Raw genomic sequence first — 18,077 nt, 5'->3', positions numbered from 1 at the left:
TATTTTTGTGATATTTTGTTATGGTATTTTAATTTTTTTTTTATTGTCAACCGAGTCAAACGGTTCAACCAGTGACCCAGTGATTGAACCATTGACTCATTGACCCAGTGCCTCGACCGAGTCGATCACCGGTCCGAGTCTGATAACACTGGCCGAGTCTAATATGTCAAAATTACCACAATAAACCATATGAATTATATTTGACATATATCCTCAAAATCTGAAATGCACAAATAATGTCCAAATCTTCAGGAACTAAATTGACAGTTTGAGACATTTAGAAACAAAATCACCACATTGTGCAGTAAACTTGTCTCTCTCTCTTTTTTTTTTTTTTTTGAAAGGGCAGTAAACTTGTCTCTGAGTAGCCGAAACTTTTTTTTTGATGTTGCTTCCCGTCAAAACTACCTCCAGGGACGATTTCTTCTCCTCCTTAGGGTTTCTGAGGATCGTCGTAGCAGTGACGAGGCGGTGTTCTTCGCACCACTCAGCGCTGGTGAGAGGGGATGAAGAGAAGCTTGGGATTCAGAATTCTAGATTCGGAACAACCTCACCTTGCCTTGTTACTTCACACTCTATAGCTAAAGTATGCCTATTTAGGTGAATTTTGATTTGTCAATACACTTCATGCTTCATAGATGAATGATGAATATACATGTTCCTTCATGATTATGCAATGTCATTTCATTGAGTCCTATAATCAGTTAATGAAGCTAATTCTAATTTTCTGTTAAATTTGATTCAATTATACCTGGTTGAATAGCATATAACCTTGTTTTGTTTATAATTCTTTGGTGTATGGGTTCCAAGAAACAAGTGGATTGCGGTATGGATTTGTATTTTGGCTAATTTAGTTTTTATTTAAGGTTTTTCAAATGTTCTATACTGCAGTTCCGTCAATTACTTGCAGAATTACCATCAGCCTTGCTTGCATTGGGAATGTCAGTCCTTTTGTTTGTGCTCTTTTATTAAGTTTACTTTCTTTACACTTGCAGAATATGGAGACGTGTTTCTATTTTTTTCTTTTATTTGGTGAGGTTATCTGAGTTTTATATTAATCTTGACATTTCTTGTCTTGCACTTGCCAATTTTTCTATGTGAAAACAAGGTTGATGTCAAGAACAGATAAGTTATAGCAAAACAGGTGACATTTTGCTTTTCATTTTGAAGTCAAAAGTCTTCATTTATTATGCACAGTAATATCCTATATGCTAATTTGTCGTCATCGTCTCAATCTATTTTAAATTGAGACCATTAGTGTCATGTTAACATATCAGTTTAACTTACCCATTGTAGGTGTATGGTTTTCTAATTGCAAGACTAATAAAAAAGCAAGCATCACTTTTGTTCTTAGAGAGATGGATTTATATGAAGCCAATGGAATGCTGCAACATACATTGGATATAATTTTTCTTCTTGGGAGCATCTTCATATGATGATCTCCATGGTACTTCAGTTGGTAAGAATCTTAGGAGCACGGGTGCTACTTTCCTTGAGCAACATTGTCATTGGATAGCATGATTTAGTTATGTAGCTTCTTATGAAACATGGTTCATGTTTTTAAAACTGTATGCAGGGAGAGCTAGATTATTTTCAAATGTATATGAATTAGCTTATTTAATTACTGGTGAAGTGGATTCATGAAATACTAATATGATAAACCCACAATTCTAACCTTATTCCACTATTTGTTAGTTGGCCTCACTAAACCCTATCTGCCACTGTTTTTTAGCTTGATGGCATGCGAAATTTGAGAGTGAATAGCTGTGTGAGGCAAGTGATGCAGATATCAATTTCAACGTGAGCGATTATGATGAAGATATAAAACAGGTTAGTGAAGAGATCGATGTTTCTTGTGTTGGTAGTTTTTGGTTGTTTTGAAAGTTCCAATTAAATTCAATTTTCAATTTCAATTATTGTAATCTCTGTAGATGAGTAATTTCATGAAGGAAGAGTTTGTGCATATTCTGCGGCGGCAGAGCACGGGTTTCTCAAGGGGGAGCTCCAGATACAGGGGAGTTACTCTCCATAAATGGGGGCGATGGGAAGCTCGTATGGGGCAGTTTCTTTGGAAGAAGTGAGTAAACCCCTTTGATTGAATTGCATTCAAACCTGAACCTGATTTGCTTTGAATTTTTATCAGCTTGCATTTATGTCAATTTTCAGTTTCCATTTGCATGATAGTTAGTAATATCACAAAATTTTATTGAAGTGAGAGTACATAAACTTGTGAGCAGCTTGGTTTTCTCCGTGTATTCGATTCTTACATTGGCCGGGGTTTTTTGCTTGTCTGCAGGTATATATATCTTTGGGCTATTTGATAGTGAACTAGAGGCTGCAATGACCAACCCCCTACTACCAACTTAGATTGTTCATTGTAGCATGTTTTCCTTATCTCATAGCTGCTTGAATGAGAAAATAGTTATGCAATAATTTGATAATGCTGCACCATAGCTCATGAAAATGGTTCTACTTCTATTCATATTACTCTAAGGTTGTGGATTTTCGACACTAACTTTGGACATTATTGTAGAAATGTATGTTGACATTATTCCATTGATAATAGTGTTATGGTAAGCTGGAGAAGTGTATAAATGGATTGAATTGAATTCATGTTGAAGTCTGCAATTTCAAAAGTCCCTGAGATTTTTCATATGTTTCTTTGTTGGCAGTAGTTGCATCTCTAGTACTAATTTTCATTTTTTCTTAATAGTTTGAGCATTCTGGATCAAGATCACTGAGTGTTCAACCATCTTATGGTTTCTCCATGGCATCTGAGCATCAGCCTTCAGGCTGGAGTGGTGCCAATTTCTTTCCGATCAACAATGATACCATCAGCAGCTGCTGGTTCACTTAGTCTCAAATGTTTGCTACATTCCAGGTTTATTTTGTGATAACCTTGTCTTTTTCCCCATATGCATTGTTGATTTTTGACTAATGGGGCTAGGTTCTATGCTTTTTCACTTACACAGTTGAAGGATTGGAGCTGCAATAGCAAAGAACTCCTCTTGTTGGCTCTCTTGAGAACTACCTGTAATGTTTGCTCCTTAAAGATCAGTTAGAGAGACCATAAGAAGTCAAAATGTTGCAGGTATATTGTTTTTCACCTAAAGTTGATCAATTACTTTGTATTTCTTCCTTTGATTGCAGCTCTCGAGAAGCATTGATGTAAGCATTGATGTACGCAACTCTTTGTTGGTCTATTAAATTTAGTTAGCTAGTATGAGTGTGATTCACTTAGCTTTCAAGAACCTAAGTAGTTCTAGTTCTGGTGTTATTTGTTCTTTAATTTTCCAAATCCAATCTTGTCTTTCATACTAATGACTGATGCAGAGAAATAATGATAGTTGCATATTCTCTTATGAAACAACTCCTTGTCCTTTCAGATTCAAGAGACACTGATATTTATGTTTCTTGAGAGGTTAATTTCACTTTCATTGACAGCTTTGTAGCTGTCTGTTGATGTTGGGTAAGTAAGAATTAAACAAAGCTTTGTATTGTGGTGTAGTGAAAGTGTGAGACTTATCCCCAAATCATTATGTAATTCTGAACATTAAGTGGCTTTAAGACTATTATTGGTAGAATTATACAGAGCTTTTTACTGTGAGTTATTTGAAAAAGTTTAGTTATCTTCAATCAAACAAAGCCTATTCTTGCATCTTATGTATCTGGTTAATCCAATATATTCAATTAAAAAACTGTGCAAATTGTGGCGGCTTAAACCGTTGTTCTATACAATCTGTATATCACGGCGGTTAAAATCGCCGTTTTATACGATGCATGAAAAGTTACAAACTGTGTATTACGGCGGTTCAAACCGCCGTTTATTCACTGAGTGAATTATGGCAGGTGCAACAACGGTTTCTGAAAACCTCCATTATATAGGGAATGGCAAACAGAATTACGTCGTAAGCAAAAAACCGCCGTTAATGAATGGTTTAAACCGCCGCAAAATGCAAAAATAACCGCCACAATTTGCACAGTTTTTTGTAGTGCAAAAACTGGCCTGGAACCCCCTAAAGCCCAAACGTATCTCCAAGAGGCCAGCTTGGCTGGACCAATTCATTATAAGTGTTTGTCTTGGGCTTCTATGTTATTTCAGTATCTTAATTATTTTTAAATTTAAGTTCCATAACTTTTTTTTAAGATGTTATGAAGGGGGTTTGTTTCAAGGTTTGCAATTACATTCATGGGGATAACATTCCAAAGAATATGATTATTGAGAATGTTAATCCTGAGTAAATTTTATAAATATGTTTGGTAAATTTTTAGTATTTCTAGGAATGTATTTAAATTGTATTTAATTTAAAAGATAGAAAAATATGATAGAAGGTGGTAAAAGTGGGAAAATTCAGAATGCCGTGATTGAATTTCAGAGATGGGGGAGGATGAACGGAAACGCAGGGGATGCCCAAACAGCGTCTGCGCGTGAAGAAGCGGGTAGTGTGGACCTGTGTACGGACGGGAGCACAGTTCCGGGGTCGAATACTCTTGGTGGCGGTGGGGTGGTTCGCAATCGTGAGGGACGTTGGGTCTCTGGTTTCGCAGTGGCGTTTGTGAGCGGTGACGCGTTTTTGGCGGAGGTTCATGCCCTCTATGATGGCTTTAGCCATGTTTGGAATTTGGACTTTCGTAAGGTGGTATGTTCCTCTGATTGTGCAAAATTGGTTGCAGTAGTATCGGGGACGCAGGATGCCAGTCAGTTTTGGCATAGAGATATGATTTAGAGGGTCAGAGAGCTTCTTCAGCGTAGTTGGCATGTGTATGTGCGTCATATCCCTCGTGAGCAGAATATGGTGGCGGATGTGTTAGCCAAGTATGCAGCTCGAGTTAATTGCAGCTGGCGAGTGTGGAGATTACATCCAGCATTTGTAGTGTCCTTGCTTTGTCAGGACGTTCTTGCTTAGTTTGTTTGTTTAGTTGTTTCATCTTCCATTTGTAACCAAAAAAAAAGTGGGAAGTTATATTCAAAATAACTCATTTCCTATGGGAATGTAGAATTCTCTCAATCCATTTGATGGGAATGAAATAAAATAAATGTTTGCAGCTACTTCAACCAATACATAAGTTTCAAGAAAAGCAACCAAACATGGGGGATCATCCTCCACCCAAATAACATTAGGGGGAGAAAAAACCAATTTGGAAAGAGAATCAGGCGTCTTATTGTTGGTATGTTTAACAAAAGACAATCAGACATAACCAAAGCGACAAACTAAGATACGATAGTCACTAACAATAGAACCAAAGTACAACGCGTTCTTAGAGGACTTTCGCCAAGTATCAAACAAATGCTCACAATGCGTCTAAAAAATCACACTCGTAAATCTGGGGTCAACAGCTATCCCAAGAGCCCAATGTTCAGTCCCAGTCTCAAACATTCCCAAAAATGTGTTTCCATGCCCTCTAACAATCGTCCTTATAGGAAATTAGGGCTTGTTTGTTTGCAGTTTTTAAAAAATTAAAACATGTTTGATACGGCCTGTTTTCAAAAACAGAAACAGTTCTCATTTTCAGTTTTTAAAACTAAAAAACCAAAACAGCTAAAACATGTCATGTCATTCAAATTGTTTTCTTCTTTTGAGAACTGTTTTTAAAAATTGTTTCTGAAAACTATTTTAAAAGTTGAAAACTAAAACTGCAATCAAATAGACCCTTAGTCTATTTTATAAATGTACTTTTCAATCACTAAAAAAAGGCAATCTGCGGCGGTTGTCAGAACGTTTTGCGGCAGTTCAAACCGCCGCAGAACGCCTATCACAGCGGTTTGCCAACCGTCGCAGTTACTAGCGTCGCCAGGCGTTCTGCGGCGGTTTGTACCAACAGCTGGAATAGCCGCCGCTAATAGTATCTAGCATTTGGCGGCGGTTCAAACCGCCGCAGATAGCTAACAAAAAATCGGATTTGCTGCAACTTGTGGCGGTGGTTTGAACCGTCATGGTGTACTTTTGTGGAAGAATTGATATTATTATTTAGCGACGGTTCAAACCACCGCAAGTAGTTAATTTTTTTTTCTTTTTTATTAAAAATTAAATCTACTACCATTATACCTGCTTTCTAAATCAACCCTGATTCTGTTAAAATTATTATAACTTGTAAATATGAAAAAAATATAGGTAAAAATAAGTTCATTCATTTGCATTCAACATAAATCCAACTACTAAAGTGTCAAATTCAGTACAGACATGTAAATGGTCCAACATTAACATTAGCATAAGAAACATTGTTCTTCATTCTAGATCCAACTACTAATGTGACAAGTTCAGTAGAATAATCCAAAAAAAGCTCAGTCTTAAATCATTCCCCCAATCCTACATGAAGCTAAGAAGACGGTCCTTTGTTTTCGGGATTATGACTAGCGGACGAAGATCGCCTTGGTTCGTTTGGAGAGCCTAAATCGGTAACCTACAAGTATGAAATTTGTATTAATATTCAGCTAAATGCACATATTATTAAAAGTATAAAAGATAACGAGTAAAACATAACCAGAACCAGTAAAACAGAACAAGTAAACCGGTAAACCAGAACCAGTAAAACATAACCAGAACCAGTAAAATAGAACCAAAACCCCAAGGACAGTCCAAATATAAAAGATTAGAAAATATTACAAAACCATAACCAGATTTTATCTTGCTTAGTTTTAACCAAGATAATCAAGTAGCCTTAGTTTATCTTGCACACATTATTGAACAACCAATTAATTGAAAATTCAGTTTCTTACCCGATTAAATCCTTGGCCAGTCAATTGTTGCATAACAAATGTAAGCTGTTCTTCTAAACCTTTAAATCTTTCAACTTCTTGTACCAAAGTATCAACTCTAGCACGCTCTGTTTCCAATTCTAATTGAAGCTTGTTAACTTGTGCAAAAGAACCATTGATTGATGTACTCCCAAAACCTTTGAAGACTTTAGAGAGGCAAACACCGAAATCCATGCCTCGTACATATCCATGATGCTCTTTTCCAATTACAGTTGTGAATGCATCTTCTTCAGAAGCATTGTTGTCAACTTCCCTTTCAAGTTGTTCCTACATATAAAATTAAACATGTAGTTAAGAATAACTATGATAAAGCAGAATTTTGTAAGGTTGTAAATTAAAATAGAAATTCATAAATAACATTGTACTCACAATCTGTTGTCTAGCCTCTTCGTTCACAAATGATCCATCTTTCTTCTTGTGGGCAATAATGTACATTTCTAACCTACTATATGGTCTACCAGTTTGAGTTTCCTATTACAAAGCATGAAATTAGTAATCTAATGAAATAATAACTTTAGATTTAAGATTACAAAGTATGAAACTAGTACGAAATTAGTAATCAAGCGTAAAAAATTGGGAATAGACCATACCAACTCATATTGTTTCCTTGCAATAGATTTGGACCAAAGTGTATGAGTGATCTTCTGCTTGCGTCGGTTAGTAGTGTTCTTCTCAGAATAAGACTACATTGACAAAAAAAAAATAATGTTAGTTGTCTTCCATCACAAAGAAAATTGGCTGTCTTCTTCATTGACAGTAGCAAATAGCAAGAATCTTAAAACCAGTACATAATATCATTAGGAAGAAACTAAAATCAGTACATGTTCACCGAAAATATAAGGTGCTGAAACATGAGATTAAGAACCAAAACAATTTATTATTACCTTCCCTTTCTCAGACAATTTATACTGTAGGTAAGAGACCCATTGATCCAACGCAACACCTTCAGGGCATTCCTGAAGATTTGTTTCCCAAGTTTGTTTCTCTTCATAACATTCAACAAAACAAACATTCTACTACGATTGTCCCTCCATTTCTTCCCAAGACTTTCCAGTATGAGTTTTTTATGTCCATCCTCATTGACTTGAAATTTTTGCTACAAAAATAAATTCAATTACTAAAGTGTATAAGATAATGTCAATAAGAAAAAATTATAATTTATTATGATTCATACCTTTATGGTAGCCCAAACCTGTTTCTTGTGTATATCGAAAACATCTGGCCATCTCTCATAGGTGATTGGTAATTTATTAGCACTAGATGCAAGTACCCCTAAAAATACTCCCAAAAGTCCAGCAGCATTTCCAACAGGTCGACCAAACTCATCCCATAGTACAACAATTTTCCTACCTCCTGGAAGATCATACTTCATCATCCCATAGTAAACTATGAACCGTAATAGCCCCCTCATCATATGCACGTAAAATATGAACAATTTTATTTGTGACAAAATTTAAGTTAATGGAAAATATTGCATAGTCAGAAAGTGTTAAGAAATGAATCCAATACCAATAAGGTCCACGTCCCATTTTTTTGTAAACTTTCGAGCACGTTGTGTGGGCTGTTGATTTTGAACCTCATTGATTATAGGTGCACTATGCTGCGGTATAGGCTCACTATGATGTGGTATAGACTCACTAAGCTGCTGCACATGGTAAACATGCTGCGATATAGGGTCGCTGTGACGTGCAAAATCAGATTGTTGGGGTGTTGTTGTTGAAGAAGAAGTACTGCGAGAATGTCTCTTTGCTTTAGGCATACCTGTAAAACCAAAATGTTAGCACTATAAAGGAAGACGAGACAACTATATATAAAGAATAACATCAAAAGAACCTCACAAGTTAAAACATCTTCTGGTGATAATATAAGTGAATTGCAAGTATTATCCGAAGGTTCAAGCATAGACCTCATGAATTACTCCAGCACCATCTCACTAGAGAAAATAAAATGAAGCAAGAAAAAATTGACAAGGGTAAAGGAACTCCTAATTTCCAAAAGTGCTCATATGAGTGTATATTTGTTTCAAAGGAATACATCTTGGAAAAGGAAAGGATGGCTCTGATGAAAGGCAAAGACAGATACCAATTCCAAAAGGAGGAAACTGACATGATATGTGCTTGACATGTTATTATTTTAGTGCTAGTGTCTCACTTGATATGTTATAAGAAAAGAGTTAAGGTTTCATACAATGTATTACAGAAAAGTGGCCATATAGATAGGTAGATATATGAGAATAGCTATTAGGAATTGACATAGGAATAAGACACATGTATGCAAGATAAAATTTGTGTCTTTTCCAACAGATTCTCCTTCATTTACATTGCACACAGTTACCCCATTCCAATATGGGTACCATTGTCCACTAGAATATCTTGATATATGGCTATCAGACACTAGACAAATTTTCCATAAAAAGATAATAATCTAGTTCACCTATGCTACCACTCGAAATGCAACAATCTTTACACATAATTCTGGATAATCTAGTTCTTTATCTCTGGGTACTTGTATAATTAAATTTGTGTATTTTTATCTCTAAAAAAAAGTGGTAATTCAAATCTATAATATTAGGGTTCATGAGAATGATTGCACAGAGTGAGTGAAAAGGGAAGAAGTACAAATTTTCAAAACCATATATATATAGAAAGGTACATAGAAAAAGAAAGAGAAAGAGAGAAACTAGGGGCTGGAAACAGCAGTAAAACAGAGAAGAAAATTGCTGCTACAAACACGTAACCAATCACCAACACGGAAGGAGACATCCTGTAGGACTAGGCCAGAGAAAAAACCAAGGGAAGAAGTACAAATTGCCAGTAACAATGAAATTAGAGAAGAGCTTAGAAGAGTGGGATGTACCTGGCCTCCAAACAGTGATGTTGAATGCGAGAAGGCCACCACCAACACCGAATCTGTAAGAGAAAAATGAAAATCAAAGAAGGGAAGGGAAGAGAAGAGAAAGAGAGGGGCGAACCTGAGCCCAGCGGAGGAAGAACGATATTGAGTGTGAGAGGGCAACCAACTAACTCTGAAAAATCAAACCCTAAATCAGAGAAGAGAAGAGAAGAGAAAGGAAGGAACAAACCTGAGCACAGAGGAACGAACGATGAGTGAGACCTTAGGGCTTTGATGTTTTTGGCGGCTCAATTGAGAGGGGAAAGAAAACGAGTGAGGGGGAAACAAAACGAGCGAGAGGGAAAGTGAAAAGTGTGAGGGGGAATCCAAAATTAGGGCACCTAGCGGCAGTTTTTAGAGGAACCGCCGCAGTTAAAATTAGTTTAGTTTTTAAAATAAAAATAAACCCCCAAACCGCCACTAAATGCAAATTAATCGCCGCAAACGAAAGGGATAATAAATTAAAAAAAAATGATAATAAAACGTCCAAAACCGTCGCAGAATGATTATCAACCGCCGCAAACGTCATATAACAGCGACAACTGCCTAAACCGCCACAAGAACCTCCGCAGCTTATACTATAGCGGCGGTTACCGCCGCAAAGTGCACGTTGTAGTGAATAAATGTGAGAAATATTTCCAAAATATATGAACTTAGGAATATGCATTTATTACTAGTTATAATAAATGATGTTCGAAATCATGTTAATATGATTTAGCTGGTCTAGTGGTTGGTAACTTTTAATGCTACCTACATGTACAGGGCAATAATGATATATACACACACCTTATTTTCTAAACACTTCATTTCCACTCATTTTTATTTCTATCTATCTCCTTTTATCATCTATCACATCTCATAACCCGCGACACGCGACTCCTGGACGAGTTGCAAGAGGCCGGTTGCCAAACGAACCAACACAATGGTTCGGATAATATTTCGAACATTAAATATATAACGGTTTCTAACCGTTATTTCTCCAAGAGGTTTTTTTCTATTCACCAAGGGATGTTAATATCTCTATATAAAGAGATACTTGGGCAGAAAAACCAGAACATTCAGATGTGCTAAATTGGCATCTTCCTTACCAATTTATCTTCCATTTACTTTATACTAAATCATCATTCACTTCACTAATGCATGAGTGAAGTGTGGGAATCATACTTCTGTAAACTATTATCAAATATAGGCTTGGTGTGCTAGTGCAAATCACATCAAGGTATTCAAAGTATCCTGAAGGGAATTCGCCGGTTTTCTCAATTGCATCCAATATACATTAATTGGTGGAGGCGAATTGAACCTAAAGGTTAGTGCGCATGCACACTTTGAATCTTCAAGTGCTTCTGTCATCAACATCTTCATCAATCCAAGAGTTGCAGCATCTTCCCCAACAGAGATTATTTCCCAACAATAAATGAATTATTATCATAAAATTCCAAAAGTTTTTATCGTCTTGTTTGTTATTTTCTTTTGCTTCTGCGAATTGGCTTGGAAGGGTTTAGAACACTACCAAAAACATTGGTTGAAGCCCTTTTTTTTTCACAAGGAATTGGTAACCCAGTTCGGTGCAACGTCACCTACGTCTAGAGGGTTTTCACCCAAGAAAGGAAATCCACTATTAGTAGTTAAGGAACAACCGGTCTTAAAAGAACACACCTTGTTCAAAGCCTTACAACCTAAACAGTACCCAGTGTATCTCTACTTAGTAATCCTCGTAAGTATGAGAGCCTCTCTCACTTTCTCTCAACAATCACTGCCACAGTAATTGAATTACAAAGTACAAAAGGATGTAGAGATTAAAACTCAACGAAATTTAACAGCTCAGTGCTCAAATTAGCAATGGAAGCACTCGAGTTGATTACAATAACCAAACAATGGACTCACAAAGAAAACCCTAAAAACAATAAACAATCCGTATATCAGCTAGTTTCTTGCTGAAAATAAATAGATGCTCTGCAGGCCTTGATCTTCAATGGGCTGAGCATCAACAGGTCCATGTAGTAAAAACAGGAACAAATCTTGAAAAGATTTTCTTCCACAAAACAATTAAAACCAAGTCAAAACAATTCAAATACTTGGCTCACACGAATTAATCTTTATTCCTTCAAAAGATTAATTCTCCAAATCATCAGAAGATATGCACAGCTTGCAGCTTGTAGAATCACAACAAATCTTCACAATCAATGCTCCACGTAATACTTGTGAAAAACACACATCAACCCTAATCACAATGTTCTATCAGATGCCTAGGACATTCGGTTGCACATCAGACAAAGACAATGTTGTTTTTCACATAAGAAACATATCAAACACCGTAGCCAAAATGCTGCCAACATAACAAAGCCTTCATCATGACAAAATACTGAACACATTTCAATTTCGCATATTTAAAAATTAAATTAAATAATGGTTCTTTGGTTTAAGTCCCTCTAAAATCATGGTTCTTTGGTTTAGGTCCCTCTAAACGACGTAAGGTGATGGCAAGGGCTGAAACCTCAGTATTATTTTGCATTCAGGGGTGTATACCAAAGAAAGATATTTAGAGGGGCTTAAACCAAAAGACCCTAATTTTTATATTTATAACTAATTGTGAAATTTCCAATTTCATACAAATAAATTTAATATTAAAACTATTTAAATATATATATATATATATAATAAGTATTCATGTTAAGTATATTATATATATATATGTAAAGATTAATTTGCAACTTACAATCATTTTCATTATTATTTATCTTAATAACAATAGCAATAAATTATTGATAACTATTTTATGTTATTAATTGTATTAACTATTAACTATCAATTTTTTAGTTTCTTATCAAAAAAACTCTCGTCTCTCATTTTTTTGTCCGTCGTCGCCGCGCCGCCGTTGATCGTCGCCGTTACAATCGTCATTTCTAAATTTTTTCTGCAACTAAACGCACTTTAAAGTGTGCTAACTACGCACTTTAAAGTGTGCTAACTATGCACTTTAAAGTGCGTTATGTTGTAGATTTAAAGTTCATTTAGCTGTAAAATTCAACAGAATTGATATCATAAAATTATGAGACAACCACAATCAATCAAGATAGAATATTTGGAGATTTATGGTGGCATAAAAAAATTTCAAAATTCAAAATTAAATAGCAGATGAAGGAATTTGGGTCTGGGACATAGATCTTGTGGCGAAGCGACAAGTTTGTAATTACTTTATTTTTAAATTCAACTTTGTAGTTCACTCCGTCTTGATCCAAGACTGAAAAAAAGAATCAGATTTTGGGACTTAAATGCTGATATTTGCAATTTTCACACTTTAAAGTGTGTGTAGGTAACACACTTTAAAGTCCGAGTGCAAAAAAATTCAAGGACGTTTTCGGATTTTACATATTTAAGGGGGGGCAGAACTAAATGTCAAGGGGTGAGAATAACAACTACCTAATTGCTGATGATACTTGGATTTCGAACGGTTGAATTCAACAGCAGTGTTGGGTATATCCCCCGGCGAAAATCCGTGGAAACATTTTGTTGTTGAGATCAAATGTGTCAATTGTAGATCCATATAAATTGAGTTTCATTTTTTTTTGGTAACATTGAGTTCCATTTGCAAACATGTTGCACAAATTTTTATTTTTTTTTAGAATCAAACAATATATTCATAAGAAGGGAATTTCAGCCAACAGATACAAATACAGAGACAGCCCACCAACAAAGAAAAACACATGAAAACCAAGAAAGAAAATAGCAACACCCTGCTAAGGCTTACGAAACAGAGGATCCCCAAGAACCAAAAACCAAAAAGGATTCACAAATTATTTTATGTTTGAAAATATGTGAATATTCAGTCTCAACTCTCAAACCATGATCTGAATGAAGATGTTTCAAGAAATATCTAAATTAAGAAAATAAATACTTTTATTGTTAGATTAAAGGTTTAATCACACTTTTAGTCCTTAATTTAGTGATTATGTGATTTGGTCCCCTATTTTATTTTCACAATTCTGGTCCATTTATTTTAGTGATAGTGCGTTTGATTCTTGATCGATGACGAATGCTGCAATTCTCACCCAATTTCCTTGCCAAAAGTAGGGGTGTTCATCAGATCGGAGGATCCGATCCGATCGAACCGACGAAGTGAACCAAAATAATTGGATTGGTTTTTTTTTTGTTATTCAAAATTGATCCAAACCGATAAAAGCCAATGAAGATTGGTTCGGTTCACGGTTTAAAAAATTAAAAACCAATGAATCGATGAACCGAACCGATGATATATATATATATTTTTAAAATGTATTTATTAAAGAAATGTTTTGAAAAAATATTGTTTTTTTTAATTGAAGAAATATTGTTTATGTTAATGTTTTTGTTTTCTATTATTAATTTGTAATGGTATACTAATATTAAACACTACTTTAAACATTTCTACATTGTTAAGTACATTTTTTTAAATACATTGTTAACTACTTAAATTTTTGATCATGAATTATGGATTATAGATTTGTAATTATGCTATGATCGAGTTATTAATTTGCCATTTTTATGCATTGTTAAGTTGTAAATCATATGTGTTTGCTATATATTTAAAGTTTTGGAATTGATATTTACCAAATAAAAAAAGAAGTTATGAAACCGATGAACCGAACCGATCCAAACCGTTATCATTGGTTCAGTTTTGGATTTTTTTTTACGAACAATCGATCGAAACCGAACCAATGAATTTTGATTGAAACCTAAAACCGATCCAAACCGAACCGCGAACACCCCAGGCACAAGCTTGTGCTAACATGAAAAGATTAGGTGAGTTTTGTGTTCTGTATATTCTTTGAAGCTCTGTATCGTTGTAGAAATTAGGGAGATGAAGTTGATGTTTCATATGGAAGAAGATTTCCCATGGCCATATTTTCCGATCAAATTGAGTCGGAGCTCGAGATCATAAAAGTTTGATCATGGTGCACCGATATCTTAGTGGACCATCATGGTCCGTGTGCACATTAGATGTAACAGAAGTACTCAAACAAGAAAAAACAGATTCCCCGAAGGTTAGCTTAAGTGGAAAGAGTTAGGACCGAGGAAATAAGGGTTGGGTGGGATGAAGGTGAAAGGTCCAGGGTTCGAACCTTAATGAAGGACTAATTTACTAACATTAGTAACAACTAACATTTGTCTATAAAACAAACATACAAGAAACTATCATTGTGAGTTGTCCTTGTTTCTTAATAGTTAGAGTAGAAAATCCAAATAAACTCTACATGTTTAAACTACCCTTTGGATTGAAGGAATTGTATTTCGTACTTTTATTGATAAACAACTGAGTATTTATATACAAAGGTCATAGGCTAATAGTTAACTATGAAATAAATCTAAGCTAGATTGCATGCGTAATTACATCATAATAAATCAAGAATAAATATTCTAATATTCTGTTCTAATATTATATTCTAACACATCCCCGCAGTCGAAGCTGGAGATTCGTCAATGCTGAAACTGGAACGAAAATCATCAAAAAATGATCCGGGATAGGCCTTTCGTATAAAGAAAATACCCTTCAAACGCGAGAGCGGCCGGAGGAAACTCTTGGTAACCGGAGGAACCACTGTTGGCGTAAGGAACAACCGTTGGCGTCTGAGAGCCGGGATTGGAGTGTGATCTGCCATTGGATGGATCAGGAAAAATAAATAAAAATAATAATAAGAATAAGATTTTTTTTTCTTTTGGTGCTGGCTGAGTGAACCGGGTTGGGAACCGGTCTGAGTCCGATCTGGACGAGCTTGTGGTTTGGATTTTCTGTGAACCGGCCTAGAGTAGGGTTTTTTTTGGGTTAGGGTTTGCTGGCGGGTTGGGTATGTGCTCCAGGACTTGGTTCGCGGGCTATCCTTGAAGAAGAGGGCCCCTTCGTGGATCTGAAGGCGGGTGGGCGGCGCGCGAGTCTGGCAACGCTGGTTGGAGCGACGCGACGGTGGCGGAAGGAAAAGAATAATAAAAAAACATAAAAAATAAAGGCTAGGTCATAGGATCGGAACTAGTTTCTGATACCATATTAATAAAGGTCTTAGGCTAATAATTACCTAGGAAATAAATCTAAGCTAGATTACATGTGTAATTATATCATAATAAATCAAGAATAAATATTCTAATATTCTATTCTAATATTATATTCTAACATGAATAAAAAATGAAACATCGGACACAATTCCTTTTGGCTTTTGGTACCATTGAAGTTCCCCTTTACTTCATTTCAATATAAATTTCATGGCTTATAAAAAAAATCTATTCCAATGACATTAATAGAACAATTTCTCCAATTTTCATGTAATCAACTTCAACACAATTTTAGTTCAAAAAAAAAAACACACAATTTTGAAGATAATATTATTTATCCACCTCCAAATAAACCATAAAATAGGATGATGTAGAAACAACCAAGCTTCCTGGTTCATGCCTCTTATTATAAACTAAGCTAAACAACATGAGCATGCTTCCCTTGTTTGCTATTTTTTTTATTGAGTCACACACATGGAGGTCACTGAACGTTTAATTTGTTGTTGATGGTAGATCTCTGTACACTACAATTGGGCTTCTAACTTGAGAATTCCCATCATCCCAAACCAAAGTAGCAGAGATTACATTCACAGTGAGGACCCTTTCACAGGCCGGCCCAACACTAAACGAGGCCTAAAACAAAGTTTAAAGTGAGGTATATTTATCTAAATAAATATTTATTTATAAAAATTTTTGGGGCTTTTTTTACTTAGTAAAAAAAAAAATTTGAGGCCTAAAGCTCTTGCTTGGGTGACTTGACCCTTGGGCCGGCCCTGCCCCTTCAACCACAACTGAGAATGATTTTTTCTGGCTTATAGATGTGAAGGACAAAACATCAGGTTTCACTTGAATTTCTAACAAGAATGGAGTTATAACCATTGCTTTATAAGTAGATTTTGCTGAGCCAACATTTGTAACTGTTCTGCGGAAAACGCGAGGGAAAACTCCAACATCACCATGATAAACGGCAAATGATGGGAGGTTCAAGTTATATGCAGCTCTCTTTTGAGGATCTCCAAAGCAACTACGCTTGTGTTGAGTAAGATTTTGTAGCAAAGTATCGGTATAACCCTCTCCACATAGGAACTGGACATAATCTTGTTCGGTAATATCATATACTAAACAAAGATTTACTGCCTTATTAGGATTAATTTTCCCCGCGCCATACGCGAATTCAGCTTCAGGATTAAGAGCAGAACTCATTGGAGTAGCTATTAATTGCAACAGAAATGGTCATAATTTAATCATAGATGGTCTTGATCTTAATGTTCTTATTGAAGTGGATTATATCTATAATGAAAGACTTGATCCTGTGCTAGCGGAGGAGGAAGAGGAATGGGATGGTGGCAATCAGGTCAACTATTCTTTTGGTTCTCCTGAATCCTCTTTCGACGCTGAAAGTGACGAGATAGAGCCGCCGGCGGACGATGGAGTAACCATGATGCCCGGTAACAGCATGCGGTGTTGGGGAAGTTCAACAGGTGGACGTGCACAGGAGGTGGGAAAGCCCAATGATGAGGGGAGTCTTGGGAATCTTGTAGTGGCAGACAAAAATTTAAATTTGGAGGCAGTAGTGTGGGCTAGGCATTTGAGGTGAACTCTAAAACTCAAATCGTTGGAGTATTTGGAACTGGAGTATGCAAAACCAGGTCAGGCAAAGAAGAAAAGGGGTCGAAAGCCAAAGTCGATTGCAGGGCCATCTATGTTGCGTGAGATTATGGAGGGAACAAGCGGGGTTGATCCTAGTATCGCTAGTCTCCAAGCTACAGCAGAAAGAAGCGGCTCGGGTGGGTATTTTACAAGGGCTACAAAGGCGTGGAGGTTTTTATTAGGTCATTAATTATTATTGGGGGTGAGAAGGGGGGATTGGATCCAATTGATAATAACCTCTGTGTTTCTATTTTGGAGTTAAATTTGATTGTCTTTCCACTCTCGAATGGAGAATTTACTTGGGTCAGCTGGAGGATCGTGGTATTATGAAGAATCGCAAGAATGAAATTAAAGGTTTTTACTCCAAGAATATTGGAAGGGGAGTTGCGCTTGAAGCAGAGGAATCGCCACTGGAAGCTCCGCAATTTCTTTGAGAGACTTGTTCTAATTAAACAGTTTCATAGGAGCCGGATTGATGAGACGGAGTTGAATTTCTTATGCAGCTGTCCTTGGCCGTGGCTAATTCTGGTATACTATGGAAATATTAAAGAGCTGTGGTTTGTTTAATTAATTTTTGCAGATTAATTGTCCTTTGCGTCAGAGGGAAGGATCCTTTAGGGAGTTTGACATTTTGAGATGCCTTGTTTAGATGGCATCCAGTGTACTCATTATGAACTGGGTCTTGGAATCCCTCTCGGTTGTGAGTCATGGCCCAAGGGTGGTATTTTAAAGATGGCATGAAAAGGTATTACTGCCT

The 18,077-nt window shown here is 36.1% G+C and overlaps 2 protein-coding genes and 1 long non-coding RNA gene across 6 annotated transcripts; 1 reads left to right on the top strand and 2 right to left on the bottom strand.

Annotated features, from left to right (window-relative positions):
• Positions 1–258: 258 nt before the first annotated feature.
• Positions 259–3,584, top strand: LOC130733666 (uncharacterized). Of its 4 annotated transcripts, none has more exons than XR_009017546.1 (6): positions 259–586; positions 1,297–1,459; positions 1,733–1,830; positions 1,932–2,077; positions 2,297–2,881; positions 2,973–3,584. It is a non-coding gene; the product is annotated as an uncharacterized LOC130733666 (long non-coding RNA). The 4 variants fall into 4 exon arrangements; XR_009017545.1 differs by having other exon boundaries at positions 260–600; XR_009017543.1 differs by having other exon boundaries at positions 262–1,459.
• Positions 3,585–6,318: 2,734 nt separating this feature from the next.
• Positions 6,319–7,192, bottom strand: LOC130726139 (uncharacterized). The gene is made up of 3 exons (XM_057577399.1): positions 7,127–7,192; positions 6,719–7,024; positions 6,319–6,402 (listed from the first exon to the last, which is right to left on the bottom strand). Exons 1-3 carry the CDS (start codon positions 7,190–7,192, stop codon positions 6,319–6,321), a joined length of 456 nt encoding a protein of 151 aa, XP_057433382.1.
• LOC130733665 (uncharacterized) lies at positions 6,883–9,985 on the bottom strand. Its single transcript, XM_057585888.1, has 8 exons — positions 9,840–9,985; positions 9,614–9,666; positions 8,267–8,518; positions 7,932–8,143; positions 7,642–7,853; positions 7,348–7,440; positions 7,127–7,228; positions 6,883–7,024 (listed from the first exon to the last, which is right to left on the bottom strand). Exons 3-7 carry the CDS (start codon positions 8,514–8,516, stop codon positions 7,195–7,197), a joined length of 801 nt encoding a protein of 266 aa, XP_057441871.1. The 5' UTR covers positions 8,517–8,518; positions 9,614–9,666; positions 9,840–9,985; the 3' UTR covers positions 6,883–7,024; positions 7,127–7,194.
• Between the last annotated feature and the right edge of the window lie 8,092 nt (positions 9,986–18,077).

Source organism: Lotus japonicus, chromosome 1 (assembly GCF_012489685.1).
Source record: "Lotus japonicus ecotype B-129 chromosome 1, LjGifu_v1.2".
NCBI lineage: Eukaryota > Viridiplantae > Streptophyta > Magnoliopsida > Fabales > Fabaceae > Lotus > Lotus japonicus.
Note: the sequence above shows the minus strand (reverse complement) of the source record. Positions and strands in the feature narration are given on the sequence as shown.